The sequence below is a fragment of the Hippoglossus stenolepis genome, chromosome 17 (genome assembly GCF_022539355.2).
Source record: "Hippoglossus stenolepis isolate QCI-W04-F060 chromosome 17, HSTE1.2, whole genome shotgun sequence".
Lineage (NCBI taxonomy): Eukaryota > Metazoa > Chordata > Actinopteri > Pleuronectiformes > Pleuronectidae > Hippoglossus > Hippoglossus stenolepis.
This window is the reverse complement of record NC_061499.1, coordinates 10,894,380-10,916,526: the sequence shown is the minus strand read 5'-3', so window position 1 is coordinate 10,916,526 and position 22,147 is coordinate 10,894,380. Positions and strand designations below refer to the sequence as shown.

Sequence of the window (22,147 nt, the reverse complement as noted above, 5' to 3'; positions counted from 1 at the left end):
GTCTTGATTTAAGTGGAACTAACTGATGTTTTTAGACTATTTAATGCAGGTTTTTATGAATAATGTGGTTCCATGAAATCCATATACAGAATATTGAATTTGTTTTATTATTATTATTATTATTATTATTATTAGCAGCAGTAGCAACAGTGGGTACATGAATATGCTTCACTGTATTACTATAAAAGAGTATATAAGTATCTCAACAGTACCACGTTAGCTGCCTCTTGAGAATTCACTTACCTCTGTGACTAATAAAACTTAAGGACTAAAAAGATTAATCATAAAACTCATATTTCCGTTTCAATTTAGCGAATTAAAGATTAAAGAGTGGAAATTGTGGAGAGAGCAGGGGCTTACGTCACTGCGGCACAGGGCTACGTGTCGGCTACGTCATCACGTCCGTGCGTCCAACTCTTTCCGGTTCCAATAGCAGCCATCTTGTTTCCCCTTGCTAGCTAAATAAAATAAATAATACGCCGAGTCGGACTTCACCTCGAACCCGTAAAACAAAGTGAGTAAGGAATTAAATTATATGTTGTGTGTGTGGAGGGTTTGCTTTAAAGCAGCCCGCGTTGGGTGCAAGCGGAGGCCGTTTCTTCCATTGTTTTCATTTGCCTGTTCTTGACCAATAGACGATTGTTTTGGAAGATGAACACAGGCGCCATTTCCCTCCCCGCGCTCTGAGGCGCTTATTGGTGGCCCGCTGACGGGATCACGGGTGGGTCGGGGAAACTGCCGCTTTGTGTCCACCATGTTGGCTCTCGTCTTGCGTGACAGTAACGCGGACCGGCCACTTCTAGCGGGGGCCCCGAATGGCGTCAGTTGCAGAACGAGCTTAGCCCCTAAAAACCTTGATTGGTGGAATCTAGTCCGAGGTTTGATTGGTCTGAAGGACAGATCCAAACGTTGTCTTTATTGGTTAGGCTGCTTCTTCCCAGCTCCGGGAAGCTGTGCAAACTTTCATTTGATGGCAGGACACGTTGACCAGTGATTATAGTTACACTCACTGCGGACGGTCACCTGTGCCGTACAACAGTCTCCATCTTTAGCATGCTAACATTATCTTCACCGACGTTAGCATGAAGTCACGCTAGCTACCGGGGCTAAATGTGTGTGTTTAGTGTCTTTCGCGGTTTAGCAGCCGGCAACGATGCAGTGCTTTTCAATGTCGCTTTTATCCTTGAATGATTAGTCCGAGGGATGAATAAATACGGGATTCCATCTGCTGCACTGGGATGTTGCATCGGTTTCGTTGTCTCCTGCACTTTATGCTTTAACTTGTATAATGTAGCGACCTCATTTAAATGCGCAACCGAATTAAAGGCTGGCGCAAAGTTACCCTATTTCCACTATACATGCTCCATATTATATATGTACATCTGAAGTGTGTCTTTGTTTTCTAACTCGGTGCGAGCGACTGTTTTAGTTTCGATTCAAATGATCATAACGCACGTAGCTTAAATCAAGTTAACACTGCAGACACACATGTTATTTGTATAGCGCCATATCATAAAATACGTGATCCCAGGGCACTTTACATGGTAAGGTGGAGACATAAAAAAATATAAATAAACAAGACAAAGGTCACTCAGCTTTAAGCAGTACTTTAGTTAGCATTTTAAAATATTATTTAGCCCATCAGAAATTTATATTTAATTTGTCTGAAGAACAATACAACCTTTACTGCCTATCCCCAGAGAATATATATATATATTCAAAGTGATGTAGAATTTTAGATTCATTGTCAGCAGGGGGGTCAAATGCTTTGTTTGGTTTTAGTCCTGCATTTGATTTAGTTAATTTAATTTATTAATTTGAGTTTTATTATTGTTTTCTTCTCACTTCATTGTTTTTTTTTTTTTCTGTTTACTGTGTTGCATTATATTTCCAACCTGATCTGAGTCATTTGTGTGCAGTCAGTCAGCTAACCGTCGGTGTGCGTGCATGTTTGTGGGTGAATGCATGGCCTAGTATAACTACCCTGAGGGTGCTGTGTATTTATGAAACCCATAGTCTGGCTGGTGGAGGTTTATCTCTAAACAGCGTCAGTGAGAGCAAACATGTCCCTGCTACGGGCAGCACAGGTCATGGGAAGGTCTCATTCGTACGGTGACCTTGCCAGGTGTCATTACTGAAGCATTTTGGGTAGCTGAAATGCACCTATGAGGAGAACTGCCCTGGCGAGGCGCCACGCTGAAGAGATTAATCTTTGTGCAGCTCTGCTCTAATCATTAACCGGATGGCTATAGTACCTGCTCTAGTCCCAATGCTCCTCACTAAAATAGAAAAGGGAACATTTAGCTTTGTTTCTCTTGAGTCTGTCTTGTTCTCTCGCCCTCTCTCCACTTGTTCTACCCCTCCCATCCTGTAACAACTCTCCTCTCTGTCCTTCTCCATCCTTCCGGTTCCCCTCCCCCTCTCCGTTTTTCATTGATGGGACAGGTTTGCTCTCCTTCTCTCCCCCTCTTTAGCTTGATGTATTTCTCACTACAGTCAGAATTTGCAGTAATATTTAGCATAAAGCTCGGGCCATGCCATCATCCTTTGCCCAAGTTAAAATCTACTCTAACCAAAATTTCATAACCATTGCACTTTAACTTTCTGCACCTTCTTAACACTGCCAGCTTTACATGTCTTAAAGTGGAATTACTGATAGTCAGTGGTGCATTGAACACCGCGAGTGTTGCACGTGAGCAGCAGTGTCCTGCCTTGGTGTTCATAAGTAAAGGTTACTGTGTAGAAAGTGTGCACCTTATGCAAGTGGCGAGTTAACAAGAAGGACATTGTAGGACATTGCTGACATGGTTTTTTGATGGTGTTTTAATTGTGGAAGTTGCTGTTAGCGGAGGATTTGGAGTCAAGACAAAGGTGTCTTTGTTTACAGACTTTCACCCATATCTCTTGAGTCTTGTTTATCCACAAATAGGGCGAGATTCAGTTGCACCCCCCATCTCTTTTCCGTGAATGCTCACCAGTCAGCTGATTCGTCTTCTTTTCTTTTTTTTTTGCAAATCTCTGCAATGATCTGTTATGCAGTATTTCGTTTTTGTGTTAATTTAATCAACACTATGATTACGGTTTCATTGGATTCATGTTGCAAGTTGCATAACTCTCTTCCCACCACTCATGAGAATTTGTTGAATTAAGTCTAATTTATCTAATTCATATTCTAAATGAGTAATTACTGACCATGCATGTAGACAATTGTGTTCCTCTGTGAGCATAATATTAAGAGTGGAATGAATCTCATTATAGCAAATAGGTCGGTTAGAGGCTAGATGTCGTTTGTACCTGTGGCTGTGAGCAAGGATGAATGAGAAAGCAAGGACAAAAACGTGCACGTGTGTGTGTGTGTGTGTGTGTGGATGTGCATGTATGTCTGTGCACACGTATGAGACAGCGAGTCTGCCTAGGATGCTTTTGTACTTTAAATCATGTGGATGCAACATGCGGCATCCATTCTGGCACTTGTTTTAGCCAGTGAGGGCCAGCGTGGCCGCCTGCATCACTTTGCTGTCAGCCTATAGCGGCAGAGAGGAGGCGGGGCAGAGGGAGACATTTAGTTTGACATTGTAAATAAGCAGAGAGCAGTTGTCAGAGAGCAGCCCGTGGAACCTTTCTCATCTTTTCAGCCGCAGGGGAGGCAGCCACCGCCAGAGGACAAACCATGCAGAGGCAAGCCACTACGAACCTACTCTCACACACTCCCCGAAGAGCTTTTCACAACTTTGTTTGCTCTTTTCCACCTTTTCTTCTCTCTTCTCTCTCTTCCCCATTTCTTTTCCCTGACCCCTATCCTGCAGCTCAAGGTAACTTAGAGCAGGAAGTTGGCTGTCGGTAAAGGGGGTTGGGTGTAGGAAATGGGAGGAGCAGGGGATGTGTCAGAGCTGACTTGTGTGTGCAGCAGCCAATGGCATAGGAGGACCCTGTCCTCTTACTGGTTGCAAGTGTAAGACTGAGGCGGGAGCCGGCTGTGAGGCGGGGCTTGAGTATCATGTAGCATGCTAGATTGATTACTCTTGAATGTTAAAGGGGAAGGAGGCTAGAGATTGCTGTTGTGAGTCGGGAGTGCCGCTGTACTGTTTGCCTGCTGTTGCCTGCTGCTGTGCCGGGCTCTCTGTTCCCCCTCGCCCTCTTCTGTGCGCCGGGCCAGGGGTCAGCTCAAAGACAAATGCACAGGTCACTGGTTAGGGAGAGGGAGAGGGGTTAGGGGGTGAAAAAGGCAGAGAGACACAGAAGGTCAGCGAGTTGGAGGGGACTTGCTCAGAAGAGAAACAGGAGGGACGGGGCTGTATGTTTGTGCAGGAGGAGGACGCTGGGGGGCTGCTGAAGGAGACCGGGCAATGTGTAAAGGGAGAGTGGGAGAGAGAAGGGGGAGGGGAAGAAGAAGAAGAGGGGGGACTTGCTCTTCTCTGTGTGTCCGGGCTGAGAACCTTTTTAAAGCCATCCAGTGGAGCCAGAGTGCCTTTTGTCTGTTGATACGATCAGGGGACTGCAGGAAGTGAAGGAGCCTGAGAGTTTTTCTGTCAACCTCTGTGCCTCTTCTTCCTGCTGCTGCTGCTGCATGCGCTCAAGGAGACTTGAACAGGGCTATCTGTTTCCCTCTGTTCTGCTCCACTCCAACAGGGCAGACTGTTCACCATGAAGGGCACAGAGGTAAGTCCGATCGCTGAAAACACAAACCTAGAGAGAAGACTCGTCAAGTTGGCCAGGCTTAGATTTTCGGAATAAATTCCTCTCCTCTGCTCACTTTCAGATGTTTTCTCACTCCATCCTGCCCTGCAGTGATGAGACAGTGTCTGTCCTTTACAGCTGTCCTCAGGCCCCCTCCCTCTCCCGTCCTGTAGTACTCTCCTTGGAAGATTGGAGTTGTGCTTTGTGTGTGCGTGTGCGCTTCTCACCCATGTCCTTCAGTTGTCACTTCACTACAGCATGGTTTTTTTTGTTTTTTTACAAAATGGTTTAAACAAACTGTGATGATTCTTCATGTTGTATATTTTCATCCAATCTCCATTCAAGAAACAATATTGTGTGGAGTCTGTCTATATTTGTCACTTGTTGTGTTTTGAATTTGGAGCGCCACACAGACAAACACTTAACCCCTCACTCTGTATAATCGGCCACATAGAAGTGTCAAACTCCAACTCTGTGCTTAGATGTGCTCCACTATCTTGATGGCGTTGATGTCCCAAAGGCCGTGGAAACATCAGGATGTTTGTCGGACCCCGCGTTTCAATGAGATTCCCTTGTTTTTTAGTGAGCTCCAGTCAGTGACGCAGAGCTGAGCACCAAAGATGGCATCCATGTTGAAAGGAGATTTGTTGTATATTGAGAACTCCGTGAGAGGATATCTCTCATTCTTGGTGTCAGGGGTCTCCAGTGGTGGAGGTGCAGCTGGTTGCAATGACCTCAGGACCCCTCAGGCCCCTTCCCTGACCGTGCCAGACGCCCAGATGGGACAAACTGTCAGTCTGTCAGCTTCAAGGGCAGAGGAGGCTAATAGTTTGATCTGATCTCTTCTGATGGAATCTTTGGAGGGTGCCTCTCCTCTCACTTGCCTCTGACTCCCTTTCTCTCCCCTCCCTCGCTTCTTAATTGAAAGTTTCCATTGGTGCCTTTGACAAAACAAAGTCCCGTTGGGGAAAGAGAGAGAGAGAGAGAGAGGGAGATAGTGCGAGAGGCTGAGAGAGGGAAACTAAAAATAAACCCTAAGTTGAAGCCCTTGCTGCCAAATCCCAGGGCTGGCTGCTGTCTGCATGAGATTTGAATATCATTTGTGCCCTTCGTTGTACCATAGGCACAACCGGGGAGGAAAGAGTAAACGAAACACGCAAACCACTTAGAAATTGCCAGGCCTTTTATCTTATCACTAAGGTGACCACTACTACCAGGCGTACGCTCTTTTGTCCTTGCCCCCTCTCTTTTTACATGGGCACACTGTCACTTAGGCCTGTGTGTGTGGCTAGCCAGGGGTAGTCAGCTATGTTCCAGCATGTAATATGCAGGTAGCTGTAGCCCTGCCTACTCTGACGCTAGGGACTGGGCCTAGCATTGGATGAAGGTCACAGGAATGTGAGATTGGCTCCCTGCAGTCTCTCTGTCAGCAACGAGAAGGAAACATATAGCCGGGGATGAGAAGCGAAACTCAAAAGGGGATACGGAACATAGCTAATATGTAAAGTATGTGATGTTTTCATTAAGCTTCTTAGAAAGTACACGGCCTGAACCACTGGGGTCACTTAAGTGCTGCAGTGAAAGTTGAAAAACCTGTCCTTTTCTATCCTCCCCCCGTCCCTCCCCTTCTCTCTTTCATCTAGCTCTCTCTCCCTCCTCCCCGCTCTGGTCTCCCTCTCTCTCTCTCCTCTGTTGAATGACCTTGGGAGATCAGTGACTAGCACTTCCTGGAGTTGGCTTGAAGCAGAACCAAGGGCAAAGTTTGCAGGGGCTGTTTGGTCAACTGGATCGGCCCAGCCGAGCCGAAGGGATGTTACTCCGTGGGTCCCAGAGAGCACGTCTGTTATTATAACCCCGTCCATTCTCATTAAATCACAAAAAAATTGCAACAGCATCTGTGAAAATGTGATGCGATTTGCAGTAGTTAATCTGTAATTTCTGGCTGGGAACTTCTTGTTTTTTTGTTTTGCCTCAGTAGATCATTAACCCTGCATGATGTAACCGTGCCAGTGTGTTTGTGGCATATGTGATTGGGTTCATCAAGGTGAACACTTTAATAGTACAGGATATGTAAACTTGCCCCCTTTTGATTTATGGCCGTCATTTAAACTGAATGTTTATCAGAATGACATTTGTTGCATGTGCTGTTTATTCTGTCATTTTAGATACAGTAGATCAGAATAAAACCGTCATGGTAAACGCTGTATGTGGAAAGATTCAGTGGTTCAATGATATATTCTGTTAAACAGTGATGGATGTTGTTTAAACAGAGCTACATTGTTTTTTTCTGCTTAGCCGGCCAGTTTAAACCTCGCAGACGTCAACCTTTAGTGACCTTCCTGCAGAACGGTCCATTCTGCATCACTGACAGTTTCACACAGCAGCCTGTGGAAAAACTGACCTCTTGCTAAAGACATGTCCGTTAGCTGGTATTATGTCCTTATAAAATGTCTTTCGCTTGATATCATATCTCTGAATGTAACCAGTGCTTATGGGTGTATATTTGTTCTTTGTACAGCCCGGCGGTTTAATTGTTAGTAACCACAAAGAATAAATAATGCGGGAGGTTGTGTTTGGGTGGGGGTTCATCTGTGCCTCTTTGATCTCATCATACCCTCCCTCTGTCAGTTGCCAGCACAGTTTTCGCTAATCCATGTATTTGAACCGTCTCTGGTGTTTAAAAGGAGTTGTGAAAATTTAGGACTTGAACATATTCTAAATGCAATTGACAGCACAATTTAAAAACTAGTTGTGCCCTGGATTACAGATTAATTGAAGGCCTACACTGATTCATTTACACCAACAGTTTCTTTGCAATTGAGGTGTAGAAATTCTCACTTAACAGAAATTATATTTGGCACCCATTGGCACTGAGTTTCTCTTAGTCAGGTCTTCTTAAATGGACGTCTTCTTTAATGTGAAGTGTCCACCCTGTTTGAGGGAAAGATCTGAGATGAAATGAATTCTTCTTCAGCACAGTGACATGTGAGACTGAAACACCTCAGGGAAAAGTTGGCCCTTCTTCCCAGACTGTAACTCCAGAACATTTCACCATAACCAAATACCAATTAATCGATTTACTAACCTTTTATACAATTATACCTTTGTATGTGGAGCTCCAGGCTGAAAATGTCCTCTTTTACTAATCTTAAAGACGAAATGAATACATACATGGTTAAGTGATTATCTTTTTATTTTTCCGGTCTTCTGCGCGTGCACTGATCCAAGCTCCTATCAGGTTTATTTGGACAGGAATTGGAGGCTCACGTAAAGTGGTGTGATGTCAGAGTTGGAGCGAGTCGCTGATGCTGCTGTGAGTGGCCACTTGATGTGACGTGCCAGTAAGTGCGAGGGGGAGGGAGGGATGAGAGAGGAGAGATGCAGGACCGGGCCAGGAGGGAACAACATTAGCGCTGATTCAGCTGCTGCAGGCAGAGCAACATTGAGTCTCCCGGAGAAGTTGGGCAAAGGGGATCAGGTGAAAGTAAGTAAGACAGAGGAAGAGGAAACACAGAGAGAGATGGGAAGCACTGGAGAAGAGACAGGGAGAGCGATAAAGAGGAAGAGCAAGTTGCTGCGTTGGAAAAATGTTGACAAAGCGCAGACATCACGTTTGTCCTCAAAGACACACACACACACACATAGAGAGCATTGGAAACCCAACACCGGCCTCTCTCTGTCTGAATGACCTGATGAAGGACAACAGAACCGCAGGGAAGAGGAGAGGAGAGATGGACATTGCAGAACAACAACACGTACCCTAATATAGCCTACAGGACAACGCAGCATAGATGAACTTGTCACGTTTGACACAATGATTCACTGTATTAGGAAATTAAGAAAAGTATAAATGAAAGTAGAGTCCATTCATAACATTTGCAGACACTTTATCTGCAGTAACGTACACTCCTGACAACAGGTAGTAAGAAGTGAACTGGGCTAACAAATTCTAACAAATTCTTTAATATGGATTTCCATTTAAGAAATAATTAAAACATCTAGATACCTGAAATACAGAAGAAAATGGTGCTTACCACTGCAGAAAAAAAAAAAAGCTGTGTTGACACTGGCTTTTTTTCTCCGCACCATTTACAACCTTTATAAAGCTGACATTTATTAGCTCTCAGGGAGTCTCAAAATTACATTGATTTTCTTTGTGCGGTGGATAGCCCCACTCAGTGTGTTTATTTGACTGGTCTAGACCCAGACCATAGAAGGTGTTGCATAAAGTCAGCAGAAGACATAATGTTCTGCGCTCGTGTGTTAGACGTTCTCCCACACAAACTTTCCATTGATGCGAAGGCAGGGGAAATATGGTAATATTGATATATGGTAGGTACAACACGCTATGCTTACTGCGGGAGCAACACCCAAGGGCATGTTAATACCTCGCCCCTCTCTCTCTCGTATGTTCAATCTTTTCTGACACTCTCACAATTCAGCCTGCCTCTCATCACACATGCTTGTCTCTCTCCACCCCGCTGCTGCTGTGGTTAGTGCGTGGCTGTGTATTTACATTGAAGGTCACGGGGTCAGAGAGAGGGGGTTGTGGTGCATGTGACTTAATAACAGCTCTGTTTTTAAAGAAAGGGCAGGACTTTACGAGAAGTGAGGCGTGTGAGAGAGCAGAAGGAGCTGTGGTGCTAACCCTAACCCTGCTTTTTTTTAACAATCGAAACAATTGCTGTTTTAACTCCTATCCCCCTCAACGTTTCCATGGTAATTAGCCAGATGGTTCCCTGTAATGCTGTTAAGTGAAATGCCTACTTATTGTATCTTATCAGGCTAACTTGTTGGAGAGTGCTGCACAAACTGGCAGAACAGGACAGACACACAAGGTTGTGTTGTTCCAAATTATCACAAGATCGAGTGCTGATATGGGTGGTAAAATACCATTTTGCTAGACAAACAGATTTGCATGGTCATGGTGCCGCAAAGTGCACAGAGGCTGCACAAGAAGTGGTTGAGGTTAGTTCAACCATCGGGCAGAGGAAGAGTAACTACAATTCCCGTCAGTCATTTCTGCCCCATGGAATGCTGGGATTGCTCTACTGACTGCATGATCTCAATCAACCTTGAAACGCAACTGGACGCTGGAGCGTCAGACAGAGCAGGGGAGACATTGTCAAGGTCAATCACTAGCCTGGCATTTCATAGCTACAAGCGGCCTGATTGATTTATATAAAGCCACCCCCACTGCCATTCTGCCCCATCGATTTAGGTTTCTCTCTGTCAAAAACTGAACGACAGAGCAGGATGCAACAGTGCTTCTCCTATATTATTCAGCATCTTCCACAAATGCCAGAGAACCAATCTTACCTTTCAAAAATCAATCAGGTAAAGGCTCTGCATTCGTAATTAGCGATTTAACGGTGTAAAATATTTATAGCTGCACTTAACTGGTAGGAAAAAAGGAGCCAATGTGGACCCAAAGTCAAAACAGTCCCGTACAACCCTTCTGTTACAGAACGTAGAGACGCTAGATGAAGTGTTTGAAAGGCTGTCTTTTTGTATTGTATCACTCTGTCAGTTGGACCGGAGCTGCAGCCATTCATGCCTGTTGGCCCAGAGTGAGAAAAGAAAGAGAAGATAAAGAGGAGACACCCCCTCCTTTTTCTCCTAACACTCTTTTTCTTTGTACTGTCACGTCTCTCTCTTTCCCTCCGTGTCTCCCTCTTTCTGTCTTGTTTGACCCACATAGCTAGGTTTGCACAGCAGTCTGACTGAGGCCCTGTCTGTCTCTTACCTCCCCCTGTTAAAGCCTTTGGCACTTTGTCTTTGCTGGATAAATGCTGAACCGGACAAGGCACAACCCCTCCCCTCAGCAACACACACAAACACACTCCGTCTCTCTCGAGTAGGTCCACACACTCATCTCTTGTTCTGCCCCCCACCATTTACGTTTTCTTCTCCCTTCTGCTGAACCTACTGAAGTTGGGAGAAAAGGGTGAGAGTGAAAGAGTGTGATCCAGACACGCCGAGCTTGGCATGCTCAGACAGGCAGGCCAATATTCCCCAAGCAGATTCCTGGCATGCCATAGTAACCTGCTGGATCCTCTTTCAAACTGTCAGACCCCTTGTAGAAGCAAGCTTTTATGTCAACATGCATATGTGTGTAACAGCCGTTTAATTCAACTTTACAACTTTTTATGAGTTTGCGAGCGTCTACGTGTGTTTGTTCACAATGTCCATCCTTAAAAACAAACTAGGACCTAGTTGTTGTCACGAGATAGTTACTCCATGACACAAACGCACATGTGTCCTCACTGCATGGGGTCACAAGGAGCAATTGACTTGCACATGACATGCTTGTGTTTGCAGAGGAGCTGCAGCTATGTGTCTAAGTTTATAGAGCCATTCACAATCAGAGAGCGTGCAGCCAGTCTGGTGGTGGGTTCTTGGGCATGTCAACATCCCACAGTGACAAGAATAGAAACGTGTTGGGACTCTATTTTAGATTTCACTGTATATTATAATTATAGGCTGCAATAGGACATGTGTTTGTGACACTGGGGAAGCACTCTTGGCAGTACAAGACCTGGCTTGGACTGACTGTGTCTTTTCTTTGTCATGAGCATCTCTGAATTTTCACGTCACATCTTTATTGTTTCGTTTTCTAATAATTACCTTTTCTTTGTCTTCTTCCCCTCCCTGTGACCCCGACATCTCTCCATGCAGCATAGTAGAGGATGTCTGCAGATGCGTTTGGAGCCGGGGGCAGCGATGCCCAGCAGACCTTGCAGTCCTTCTGGCCTCGTGTCATGGAAGAGATCAGGAACCTGACTGTGGTACGTTTCGCCCAAGGAAACAGACAAGACATTCACAAACCTAGCAAATTCAACACTGAGATTCAGTGGTTTTATTTGATTTCAAACAGACATAAATGTAGATATTAAAACACGTGTGCTTTTTTCTGTTCATAAACTAACAGTCATCTGTTGCTTTCAGAAGGATTTCCGTGTGCAGGAGTTGCCTCTAGCCCGAATCAAGAAAATCATGAAGCTGGATGAGGATGTCAAAGTAAGATGAGAGCTTGAATAAATGACGGAATATGTGTTACCACTGCCAGGCTGCCCCCTTCATGGACCTAAGAAGTTAAATCAACTGCAAACATTTTTATCATTACTGCAGAGAGCACTTAGAAGAAGATTGGGGAAAAATAGTACCAAAAATAACCAGTAAAGCTTTGCTTGGGTTTCGTAGACAATGATTTAAACAAATCTGATTTTACTTTTATGTTCTTACATATAAAGCATATTTGAATGCCTTAAAGTTTCAGTGTGTAAAATGTAGGTGAAAGGTATATAAGGGGTGGGTCCTCTCTATGGAGGCCGCCATGTTTTTTAACAGTAGCCCAGACTGGACAAACTAAACACCTTTTGAGTTTTCATGAGAACTGAAGGTTACCACAGGTTTTCCTTTATGTTTGGAAGGGGAGGGTGAGGTGAGGGCTATTCAGCTGCAACATGCTACTTCACCACTAGATGTCACTAAATTCTACAGACCGAACCTTTAAGGATCATATTCCTTAACATGGTGTTCCTCCTCAGTCAACTCAGTGCTCATGAAAAGCCTGCTTGACTCAATAGCGAAGAGTATTTTATAATGAAAGGATATTATCAGTTGTTTGTTCAGATATCCTTAGTTTATCCATGGCATATAGGGCTTTTGCTTACAAGCTCAGTTCAAAGGGACTTACCCATCTCCTAATATTTGTCAGTTTCATTCAACTAGACAGCTACTGGCATGAAGGAGTGTCAGCCTGAATATCACCCAGCGCTCCTCACAGTCTCTAAAGAGAAAGCCTGGGAACATGTATGTATGTGTGTTTGTGTCGTGTCAAGAGCATTTCCTGAGTTAAGCAGCAGCTTAAAGAGGTAAAGAGATCAGGAGCTCACTAGCATATCTGAAGACAGGACCCTTCTGTCAGCTCTGATGCAGCAGCTTTTTCTGCATGTGTGCAACCACATGCGAGTCGTGGGTAATTATTCCAGTTCACTTCCAGCATTTAAGCTTCACATTCATTCTATACACTTAACCAATTATTGCAAGGGCTGGTCAGAGTTCAATGCCGCTCAATTCAAAGAGCTTCAAGCCAAAGCCGTTAGACCTGCAGACCAGTGACTTTACAACTAAGAAGAGCTGTTTCTAGGGATGAATAAGGGTTTGAAGGTAATTCAAAACTGTAAAAGTGTGAAGAGATGAATGATGACATTCTCTTGCTTAGCATTATCTTCTGTTTGAGTTGTGTTGTGGGTTGCAGCACCTGTGAATGTAATGCAGTCTTTTGTTACTCGTGTGACGACTGATTCATGTTGTAGCTGATGTGTGATTGATGTTTAAAAGTTTGCAGGTGTATTAATCTAAATACAACTCCATCTCCGTGACACAGATGATCAGTGCAGAGGCTCCAGTTCTGTTTGCCAAGGCAGCTCAGATCTTCATCACGGAGCTCACACTCAGAGCGTGGATCCACACTGAGGACAACAAGAGACGCACACTACAGGTCAGTGACTTGTTTTACCTTGATCCGATTGCCCTTCACCACACTTCAAAGTAGCTAACCTTTTCTGAGTTAGTTTTGTCTCTCTCCACTCTCTTCTTAAACACTTTCTTGCTAATTTCTTGGGATTGTCACAACCATCTTTTGTAATGATTACATTACTATTACTTAATTTTGTTTCTCTACCTCTTTCATCCTTCTGTACATATCCTTATTCTGCGACCTTCTTCTTTTTTAATACTTCTCTCATTCCATGCATTTTGTTTTTTAGTCCCTTTCATTTGTTGCTTTGTATTTCTCTGTCTGTGTGCGTATACAAAGAGAGGCCTTATATCAGTATCCCCTTAAGTACTATCCCCCTCCTCTGACTTTAAAAACAAAACCAGGCGTCCGCTGGTGACCCACTTTTTCCCTCTGGTGCCATTTTGCTTGCTCTGCTGTCCCAAAGTTGAATAAGATGGACTCTGGAATGATGTAAACGGAAAAGGGAGCAGAGAGATTGAGAGTGCTGATGGGAGCAGTCGGGAAAATCAGGCTGGAGTTTGTCTCACCTTGATGTCAAGAGGAGAAAACTGTGGGGCTGAATAGCTCTTAAGTCCACTTTATCCATTCACATACCTCTGAGAGATAAGCAGCCATGGATATGTGTATATACCAACGCAGGTTGAAAAAGAGATTGGAGAGTCTTAAACTGAAGACCTACTTTGGAATAGTGTTCACTTTTCTGACGTCTGAGTCCTTTTTTTTAGCATCAAACGTGTTAGAACTCTGCACTGTACTCTGCAGGTTTACATGTTAATTGCATTTTATACAACAGATGTCACATGAGGAGCTTGTGACGTTTCACCTCATGAATGTGTGATTCTTTTGTGTGTAAATGGGAGAAAATAGTGCAGGAGTGCCCCCGAATCGTATTGTGGAAGAGGGCACGCCAATTGGGGTCACCATAGCAACACTCATCAATAGAACAAGTGTAGATGTGACCTGGTGTTACCAGATATTAATCAAGCTGCTATAAATAGAGTCTAGTGCAGGGAGGGCCACAATGGGGGTCCTGACGGCCAATATCCTGTGGAAAATTCCACAGAGACAGCACACTGCTATGGATATAGGAAGGGGTATAGCAGCAGAGCGTGTGCTCACTACGGCAGGTTGGTTTTATTAATCTGTTTGCCTTCATTCATGGTTAAAATCTTGTTGAACTTATCTAGGGCGACAACTATTAGTTCAAATATTGAATTAATGATCTGCCAATAATTTACTTGATTAGCAGTTTTGCGAATTGTAAAAAGTTCCCATCACAGTTTGTTAAAGGGACTTGTTGAGCCTGAACAACAGTCCGAAACCAAAATATATTAAATCTAGTATCATAGAAGACTAAGAAAACCAACAAATCCTCACACTTTATCTCTATAGTTGACAATTCATTTTCTGTTGACTAATGGATTCAGCTCTAGATGTATCCTGTCTTCCTTTGAGCTTGGCTGTCATATCAAATACCTGTTATAACACTACTGAGAACATTATTTAAATTCCAAGGTAGCCTCATGTGTGGCTATTTTGAGATGACCTGAGGCCCTGAGGCATGTTTATATATAGGTTGCTGCATATGTTTAGTTATCATAATTAAACCCTGACCTAATCTTTTGACCTTGTGTGTCTGTTATGATTACAGAGGAACGACATTGCCATGGCAATAACTAAGTTCGACCAGTTTGACTTCCTGATTGACATCGTGCCCCGGGACGACCTGAAGCCCCCTAAACGACAGGTAGGGAAGCACACACTTTTAGGATTGTTTTTATGACCTGCACAGTCATAGGCACACACTGTTGGTGTATCCATAGTGCAGACAGCAGAGCCGATCATTTGGGTCTTCATCTCAGGAGCTTTTCTGATATTGGCAACCTGGAGGGGCTGTAAACATCCTTGACTGGAAGCTGGTACACCGAGGGCTTTCAGTCGGATGTTTGCAGCATCTTATTGCCTCTGACAGCCAACAGTTACCTCAGTGTGGCTACTAGTTGGATCAGTTAGTAGCTAATAGTTACTAGTACTCTCATGACGTAAAACACATCCCTTCCCAGGAACTAGTTTTGCTCAAGCAGGAGATTAATATACTGTGTATAGGTTTTGTGCACCAGATGGAGGGGTGAGATATTTAAATTTATTTTGTCAAGTAGACTGTCTCCAGGCATGTAAACATCCTACACTCTCAGCTGTGTTGTCATGGAGCTGGGAGAGGGTTGTTTACGCTTCTGGTGATGGAGAAACCTCATCAAGATGAAGCCCTGCTCATTTATGAGACCGAATGACACAGGTCAGTGTTCACCGATAAAAACATTTTAAAGAATTGGTAGACCGGGGTTCAAGCCCCCATGCCATCAAGCATTTAACCTGCTGATCTGTGCCGAGTCTTTGCATTTGTGTGGCTGACCCAGGGAGAGGACGTACAGAGAAAACATGCATTAATCAATAAATATACCTTTTTTTGTTTTATTATGGAATTAAAACATTGGTGTTACAAACATTTTGGCTCCTGGCTTGTCAGAGTTAAACATATGTTTATCGGTGTCCAGGCCGGCGGTGAATGGTATTGACCAGTATGATGCCTGTAATGGAGCTTACATCCAGATTACATTACTCCTCCTCGGGTACATCCCATCAGTTATTTATCAGAGTGACTCCCTCTTCCGTTACACCTGCAAAAATAATTCATGGAGATGTAATGGATTGATAGGCCTTCTCCTGTTTGTGTATGTGTGTGTTTGTTTTGTTTCTCATCTTCAGGAGGAGATGCGTCAGTCAGTAGCTCCAGCAGAGCCGGTGCAGTACTACTTCACCCTGGCCCAGCAGCCCGGAGCCGTGCAGGTGCAGGGAACACAACAAGTGCAGCAACCCGGCGGACAAACGACCATCCAGCCTGGACAGATCATCATCGCACAGCCACAGCAAGGACAGGTACTACACTTTGTTTTAAGAGCTCTCCACAGGGTTTGTCACAAAGCACTTCAGAGAACAAAGGACACGCGCACACATAATTAAACAAGCAGCTACTAAATTCAACCACAGCTGTATTATGAGAATTTCAGGCAATATTATGACAGTGTGAAGAAATACAGCCAATAACTTCTGCACTGCACTGCAAGAAAAAGATAGTGTATTAGTATCCTAATAAGGTTAGCTGCACAAACCCGTGCGTGTGTGTGTAGCACTTGGAGGATTACCTCTCCCCAGTTGTGTTAAGTAGCACATTCTAAACTCCACTCACTCCTGGGAATCGTGCTGCAAAAGGCTTTTTGCTGGCTCATCGCCATGCCTGGCTTTATTGACCTGATCAATATCACCACATCCCATTATCTTTTATTTACTTTTACGAATTATGTTCATAGACACAAAAAAACCTCCTGTGGTTGATTGATTGAAATGTTAACAATGTTTTTCTTTATACATGAAGAAAATGTTTGATTATCTTAAAAAATATTAATAATACAGTACAGCTACAGAAGAAAAAGCTGAAAGAAACCAAAAGTGGAAATCAATAACTGTTTCCTAATGGAACCCCTAGCACACTCACACACACACAGAAACAGACAGACACATACTTACTCTCACAGAGACGACGAGCGGAGATGAATTCTCCACAGTGTTTCACTAAACAGTAAGATAATAAACACGCATAATTAGGATTGCGTTCAGTCATCTCTCTTTCTAATGATCTCGTACCGATTACTTTTGCTCGTAAGCGTCTCCTCTGACCAGCTTAGTCTCTGCACGTCATGTAGCTGTGCTGCTGGGCTGCTGTGGTGCTTCATGCTGCTTCAGCAGACTGCCTTTAGCTGAGCTGTCATTGTCAGTTAGACCTGGCCTGATTCACCAGTGCTGCTGCTGCTGCAGTCCCCGCTGAGTACAGGGAGGTCACACTGTGACACTCACCTTACATAGACCTAATAGTAGTCTATTTACAAGGTAACACTTTGAAAGAATAGGCCTTTAGGTACTCTGTGAAAGCTTTAAAAAATCCTATTTCTTTTACTGTCTTCCGGTGCGTGTTTGCAATCCATCTTCTGTGTGTTAAACAAACATTAAGTGTTCCTTGATATAAAGAGATCAGGATCCCGTCACTTCCATCAGACACACATCATCTTTGGTACAATAGATTTGTGGAGTGAGTTGTTAGCACAAAGCCTTATAGAAGTTTGAAGAACATAAAAAAGATGGAGAGAGTTAAAATGGTGAAAGGTGATGAGCAGGGATCTCATTTAATTTCTCTACTTGTGTGTCTGTTATTTAATGTGCAGAGTTTTCAGTGCCGCTATTTGTCACTGTTGTACCGATTTGTTATTTTTCTCTCAGGTCACCAACTGTCTCATAAGACACATGAAACCTCAGCTGGCATTACTTACGTTGCTGTTAACGTCACTTTGATGTACATGCATTTTTAAAAACCGGTCCCAAGCTGTTTATCTGTTTTTGTCATTTCACCTCAGCCTCTCTATCATTTCTCTTGTTTTACTTGCACATCTCATGACCACGCTCGCAGGTGCCGTTTCCTGCTAATGTCACTGTTTTGCTGCATTAGCATTGAAGCTTTCTGTGTATACACTCCACACACGCTTGCATTCACGTGTTAAGCTGTTGCTGTCGCTGCTTTTCTCACTGTGTCTTTCTCTCATTTTCTCATTCTACTCTGGCGGCCATCAGATGCTGCAAGGTGCCACCATGCAGCAGTTACAGCAAGTGCAGGTGCAGTCACAGGGCACGCCCATCACGGTAAACACGCATGCACAAATGCTTTTATGTCTTCACTAACCACTCACAAAGAGAGATAGAGGCCAACCCTACTGCCTATGAGCTCTGTCCTGCTCAGCTGACTGAGGTCTATACAGGAGGACGCAGCATGAGATCAGGTGACCTTTCCTGGATAGTGTGACAGACAGAGGAGAACAAAACCTGCATTGTCACCTTATGTCCCCATTTTGTTTGTGTCTGTCTGATGATCTTCAAACTGACTTTTAATATTTAAGGAAACATGAGCATGTACCTCTGGTTAAAATCACATTCCAGGGGAGGTTGATCTCCAGGTCCTTTGCTTTTTGTCCGTCTTACACCACATGCCTCTACCAGGAGTTGTCCAACAACTAATGTTTTACTTCTCTCTCTCTCTGCTTCTGTCTGCCTCTCTTTTGTGTTTTTTCTCTTTTCTTTTTCCTCTCTTTTATTTTCTCTCGGTCAGAGTGCGCCGGTGACCATGCAGGTGGGTGAGGGCCAACAGGTGCAGATCGTCCAGGCCACAACAGCTCAGGCTCAAGCTCAGGCACAAGCCCAGGGCCAGACTATGCAGGTGATGCAGCAGATCATCACCAACACGGGAGAAATTCAGCAAATCCCGGTAAGAAATGGCATCAAGCAGGAACAGAAAACAAAGCAAAGTCTGTTTGCAGCAAAAGATAAGATATATGATAAGACTTCATTAATCCCGAAGCAGTGTGGGGTTTGACACTGTGGGACTTTTTATTAGCCATCCTTCTCTGCGTTGATAGGAGCCATCAAACATGCATTTTATTAACTTCACCAGGGGAAAGTGAACGATTCATGCTGCTGCTTTCTAGAGCAGGAAAATGGCTGTGACCTCTGCGTTCGAATGACCTTTTCTCTTAATCGAGCTTTGTCTCCCCCTTGTGTTGGTCGACCGCAGGTGCAACTAAACACGGGCCAGCTACAATACATCCGTCTCGCTCAGCCTGTCTCCGGAGCACAAGTGGTCCAAGGACAGATTCAGACTCTCGCCAATGCCCAGCAGGTAAATCAAGTTAGCAATAAAAATATCATTCAGAAAGTAACTTATTCAGTATCCAAACATTTATATTGCTCAATTGTTCAACTTTTTGATTTTGTTTTCAGATCACACAGGCAGATGTTCAGCAAGGACAGCAGTTCAACCAGTTTACTGATGGACAGGTAATAGTTTCAACAAATATATCTAGTGTGTCAATGCTAGATTTATTGCCTGTTGGCCCCTGACTCACTGTCATTTGTAGCTTGTCGGGATTTTTAGCATTTCTCCTTTTAACTTGTGCATTCACCAAGCTGCTAACCAGCTGACATGTGCAAAATTACACTACTCTAACTCTTATTAAACCAAGAAGTCCTCACAGAGATAAATGCCAAAATAGGCATTAATGACTAGTAATTAGTAGTTTCATCAGACTGATAATAGTCAGAATTTGACAGAAATTTAATGTTCAATTGATCATAAATAAATGTTCTAATCCAATCAAATAAAAGATGCTTTGTCCTAACAGCTTAATGTAACCAACATCCTGTGAAAATCCAACGACACATAAACCCTCAACTCCTCTGTCTCTCTGTTTCACAGCAGTTGTATCAGATTCAGCAGGTGACCATGCCAGCAGGACAGGAGCTGACCCAGCAAATGTTCATTCAGTCCACCAATCAGACAGTTGAGGCACAGGCCACGCAGGTCAGCACCGAATGAGCCCAAACAGGAACCTTTACTTCAAACACACGACAGACAACCCACACGCACCAGCCCATGCGACGCAGAAGGATGCCACCAGTCTTGACAAAGGATGCTCAACACCCTCGATTTTAAGCACTGCTCCTTTTTAGATGAGGGACCTGTAATCTTGTAACAAAATTATAACACTGGATCAAAAACCAAAGGGACACTGATTGACTCTTTCACGATCACACACTTCGATACATTTTGTACTTCTGCCACCCCCATCTGTAAAGACGTAATGCATCTCCTGCCACACTCGACTGTCTCTCCACCAACCAACTCTATTCTTCTTGTCTTTGTCTGAACTTCAGTATTTTTAAAAAAGATTTAAAAAAAACTTGTGAGCTTTATTCCCGCCACTGTTCTCCGTTTGGAAATGAATTAGAAACGTTTCTGTCTCTGTGAACACGATCTGGTCCCAGGGCATCTGATTGACGGAAGCCGTGGGTTTCTCCATTCTTCGTCACCTCCTGCTTTCCCCTCCGATGACGGCGTTAATCATCCCCTCTTCATTGTTTGTCATTTATTGATGAATTGAATGAAGCCATATACCTCAGATATCACTTTTTGCAGCAAAGAAGAAGTTCAATGATAATGATAATTTTCTTGTAGTTTCCGTGTTGTGTTATGTTCCGCAGTGATGAAGCATGACTTTATGTTGTAAGGGCTTCAACCTGTTCCTGTTACCTGTGTGATCAGTCATCACTTCACTTCCATTTGTTTTCTCTGCTCACTGTCTTTGTTCACCCCTCTGTCTTTAGAGCGGGGAGGCTCTTCTCCGCCTCTATGCAGTTCCACACATTTCTAACCGGGTGGTTTTTAAGTCTTGTGCCCTGGTTTAAGTCTCATGTACAAACTCATGACTCCATCTGGAGAAAAAAAAAAAACACCCCCCCTTTTTATAGAAACTTTTTTTCAAGTGTTTTTTTTTCTTTTTCGTTTTGAAATGTTTTGCCTCATATCTTCCCCATTATGTTTTGTACAGTAATGATTATTATCAATGTTCTTATTGTTATTTTTGCATGTAGTTCCAACTGCCAGCATGACATGCAATAGATAGGTACAATTTTTTTTATTTTTGACGTTCCTTTTTGTAAACAAACTGTTTTTTTTCTTTTGTGAGAAAAAAAAATAAAAATCATGACTTGTCTAAAACTCCTGGTTTTGTATTTTCGGAGTTTGTGGCGTTGAGAACTGAACTGTCTGTTTGTTATTGTTCTGTTTGAGGGGAGTTAACCACAGGGAGACAGGAGAGAAGTGCTTCAGCTCCAAGAGTTAAGACATGAACCAACCCAGGCAGCCCCCTACTCTATCTCCAGGTAGACGCTTCTCACCACCAGTGCCCAAAATATCAACGCTTGTGTTTGCAATGACTTTAATCCACTACAATAATATTAGTTATTTGTAAATGTGCGAGAAAGACTATAATTTTAATTATGGTCACACAAGGAAATTCTTGTGGCTTTAATTGTGTCGGTGTGAGGCCTGTGCTGTTTTCCCAAATGGCCAGTGGAGGGCAGCACTGATCTAATAAACTGTACATGCCACTGATGTACTGTACTAGGGCACCTGATTTATTGCCTAACACAGGTGTACAGTTTTTCACCAGGGGCTTTGTTTAATGAGTGCGGACCTATCCAAAGTGCACAGCTCTACAATTGTCTGGCAAAAATGTGGAATCAATATCCCCCCCCAAACACGACTATATGAAAGCCACTAATCCTATTCCTGCTGCTCTCCTCAAGCGCTGGAACAGCTTCATGGGCCACAAAGGGCAAGCAGTTAACAATAGAGTCACGAGTTTTTTGACTGGAGACCGCTCAGCTCCTACAGATCAGACTGCATTCCTTATCCGACCTAAATCTTAAAAGCAAGGGAAGTAATTATGACGGGGACAGAAAAACTAGGTATGCAGAGAGATGCACGGTGCTCACGACCTCCCGCTTCAGCCCAAGTTAAAGGTCAAATTTAGCTTGGCATTAATCAATGTTCAAAAGTTTCAAGTGTCCCTTTGATGTGCTTTCCTATCAATAGCTGTGTAAAAAATGAATTTCCCCACGCATGCACCCACGGTGACCACCTGCTACACGGATGTCTGGGTAAGCCCCGGTAGTCGAAGTCACAAGTAAACATTACTCAAACCGGAGGGCCAGTCCTTAATCGACTTAATCACCAAACAATAACTGCATTAATGAGTGCAGACTCATGCTCGGCTCTTTCTAATAAGAGGAACGAGGATTGTGGGAGTGTTTGAGCTTAAGTCAAGCATGAAAAGGATTGTCTGGTGGTATTTTTCTTGGCTGGCCCGTCTGGTCAGATCAAGGCAACCTCTGCCAGATGAGCTGAGGCGGACTGGTTTGGCTGCGGCCTGGATCTTGTGATTGGGCCACAACACAAATTGTTGGCCTCACACTCAAGGAAAAAAAACATGACAGGAGAGG

General features: G+C 43.7%; 1 protein-coding gene across 9 annotated transcripts; it reads left to right on the top strand.

Annotated features, from left to right (window-relative positions):
• The first annotated feature begins 393 nt into the window (after positions 1–393).
• nfyc (nuclear transcription factor Y, gamma) lies at positions 394–20,864 on the top strand. Of its 9 annotated transcripts, none has more exons than XM_035182221.2 (11): positions 394–514; positions 11,356–11,465; positions 11,629–11,697; positions 13,070–13,183; positions 14,856–14,951; positions 15,971–16,141; positions 17,885–17,953; positions 18,417–18,572; positions 18,879–18,983; positions 19,085–19,141; positions 19,560–20,864. In XM_035182221.2, exons 2-11 carry the CDS (start codon positions 11,367–11,369, stop codon positions 19,677–19,679), a joined length of 1,056 nt encoding a protein of 351 aa, XP_035038112.1. In that variant the 5' UTR covers positions 394–514; positions 11,356–11,366; the 3' UTR covers positions 19,680–20,864. The 9 variants fall into 9 exon arrangements, with proteins under 9 accessions (XP_035038112.1, XP_035038115.1, XP_035038108.1 ...); XM_035182224.2 differs by having other exon boundaries at positions 11,626–11,697; positions 17,885–17,926; XM_035182217.2 differs by having other exon boundaries at positions 11,626–11,697.
• The last annotated feature ends 1,283 nt before the right edge of the window (positions 20,865–22,147 follow it).

What these genes read in the sequence shown, in the direction of transcription:
- nfyc (XM_035182217.2), top strand. Translation starts at nt 11,367, where the DNA reads ATGTCTGCAGATGCGTTTGGAGCCGGGGGCAGCGATGCCCAGCAGACC. An exon ending in AGATCAGGAACCTGACTGTG is followed by an intron (nt 11,466 to 11,625) that starts GTACGTTTCGCC and finishes TGTTGCTTTCAG; the next exon opens with AAGGATTTCCGTGTGCAGGA. An exon ending in ACCAGTTTACTGATGGACAG is followed by an intron (nt 19,142 to 19,559) that starts GTAATAGTTTCA and finishes TCTGTTTCACAG; the next exon opens with CAGTTGTATCAGATTCAGCA.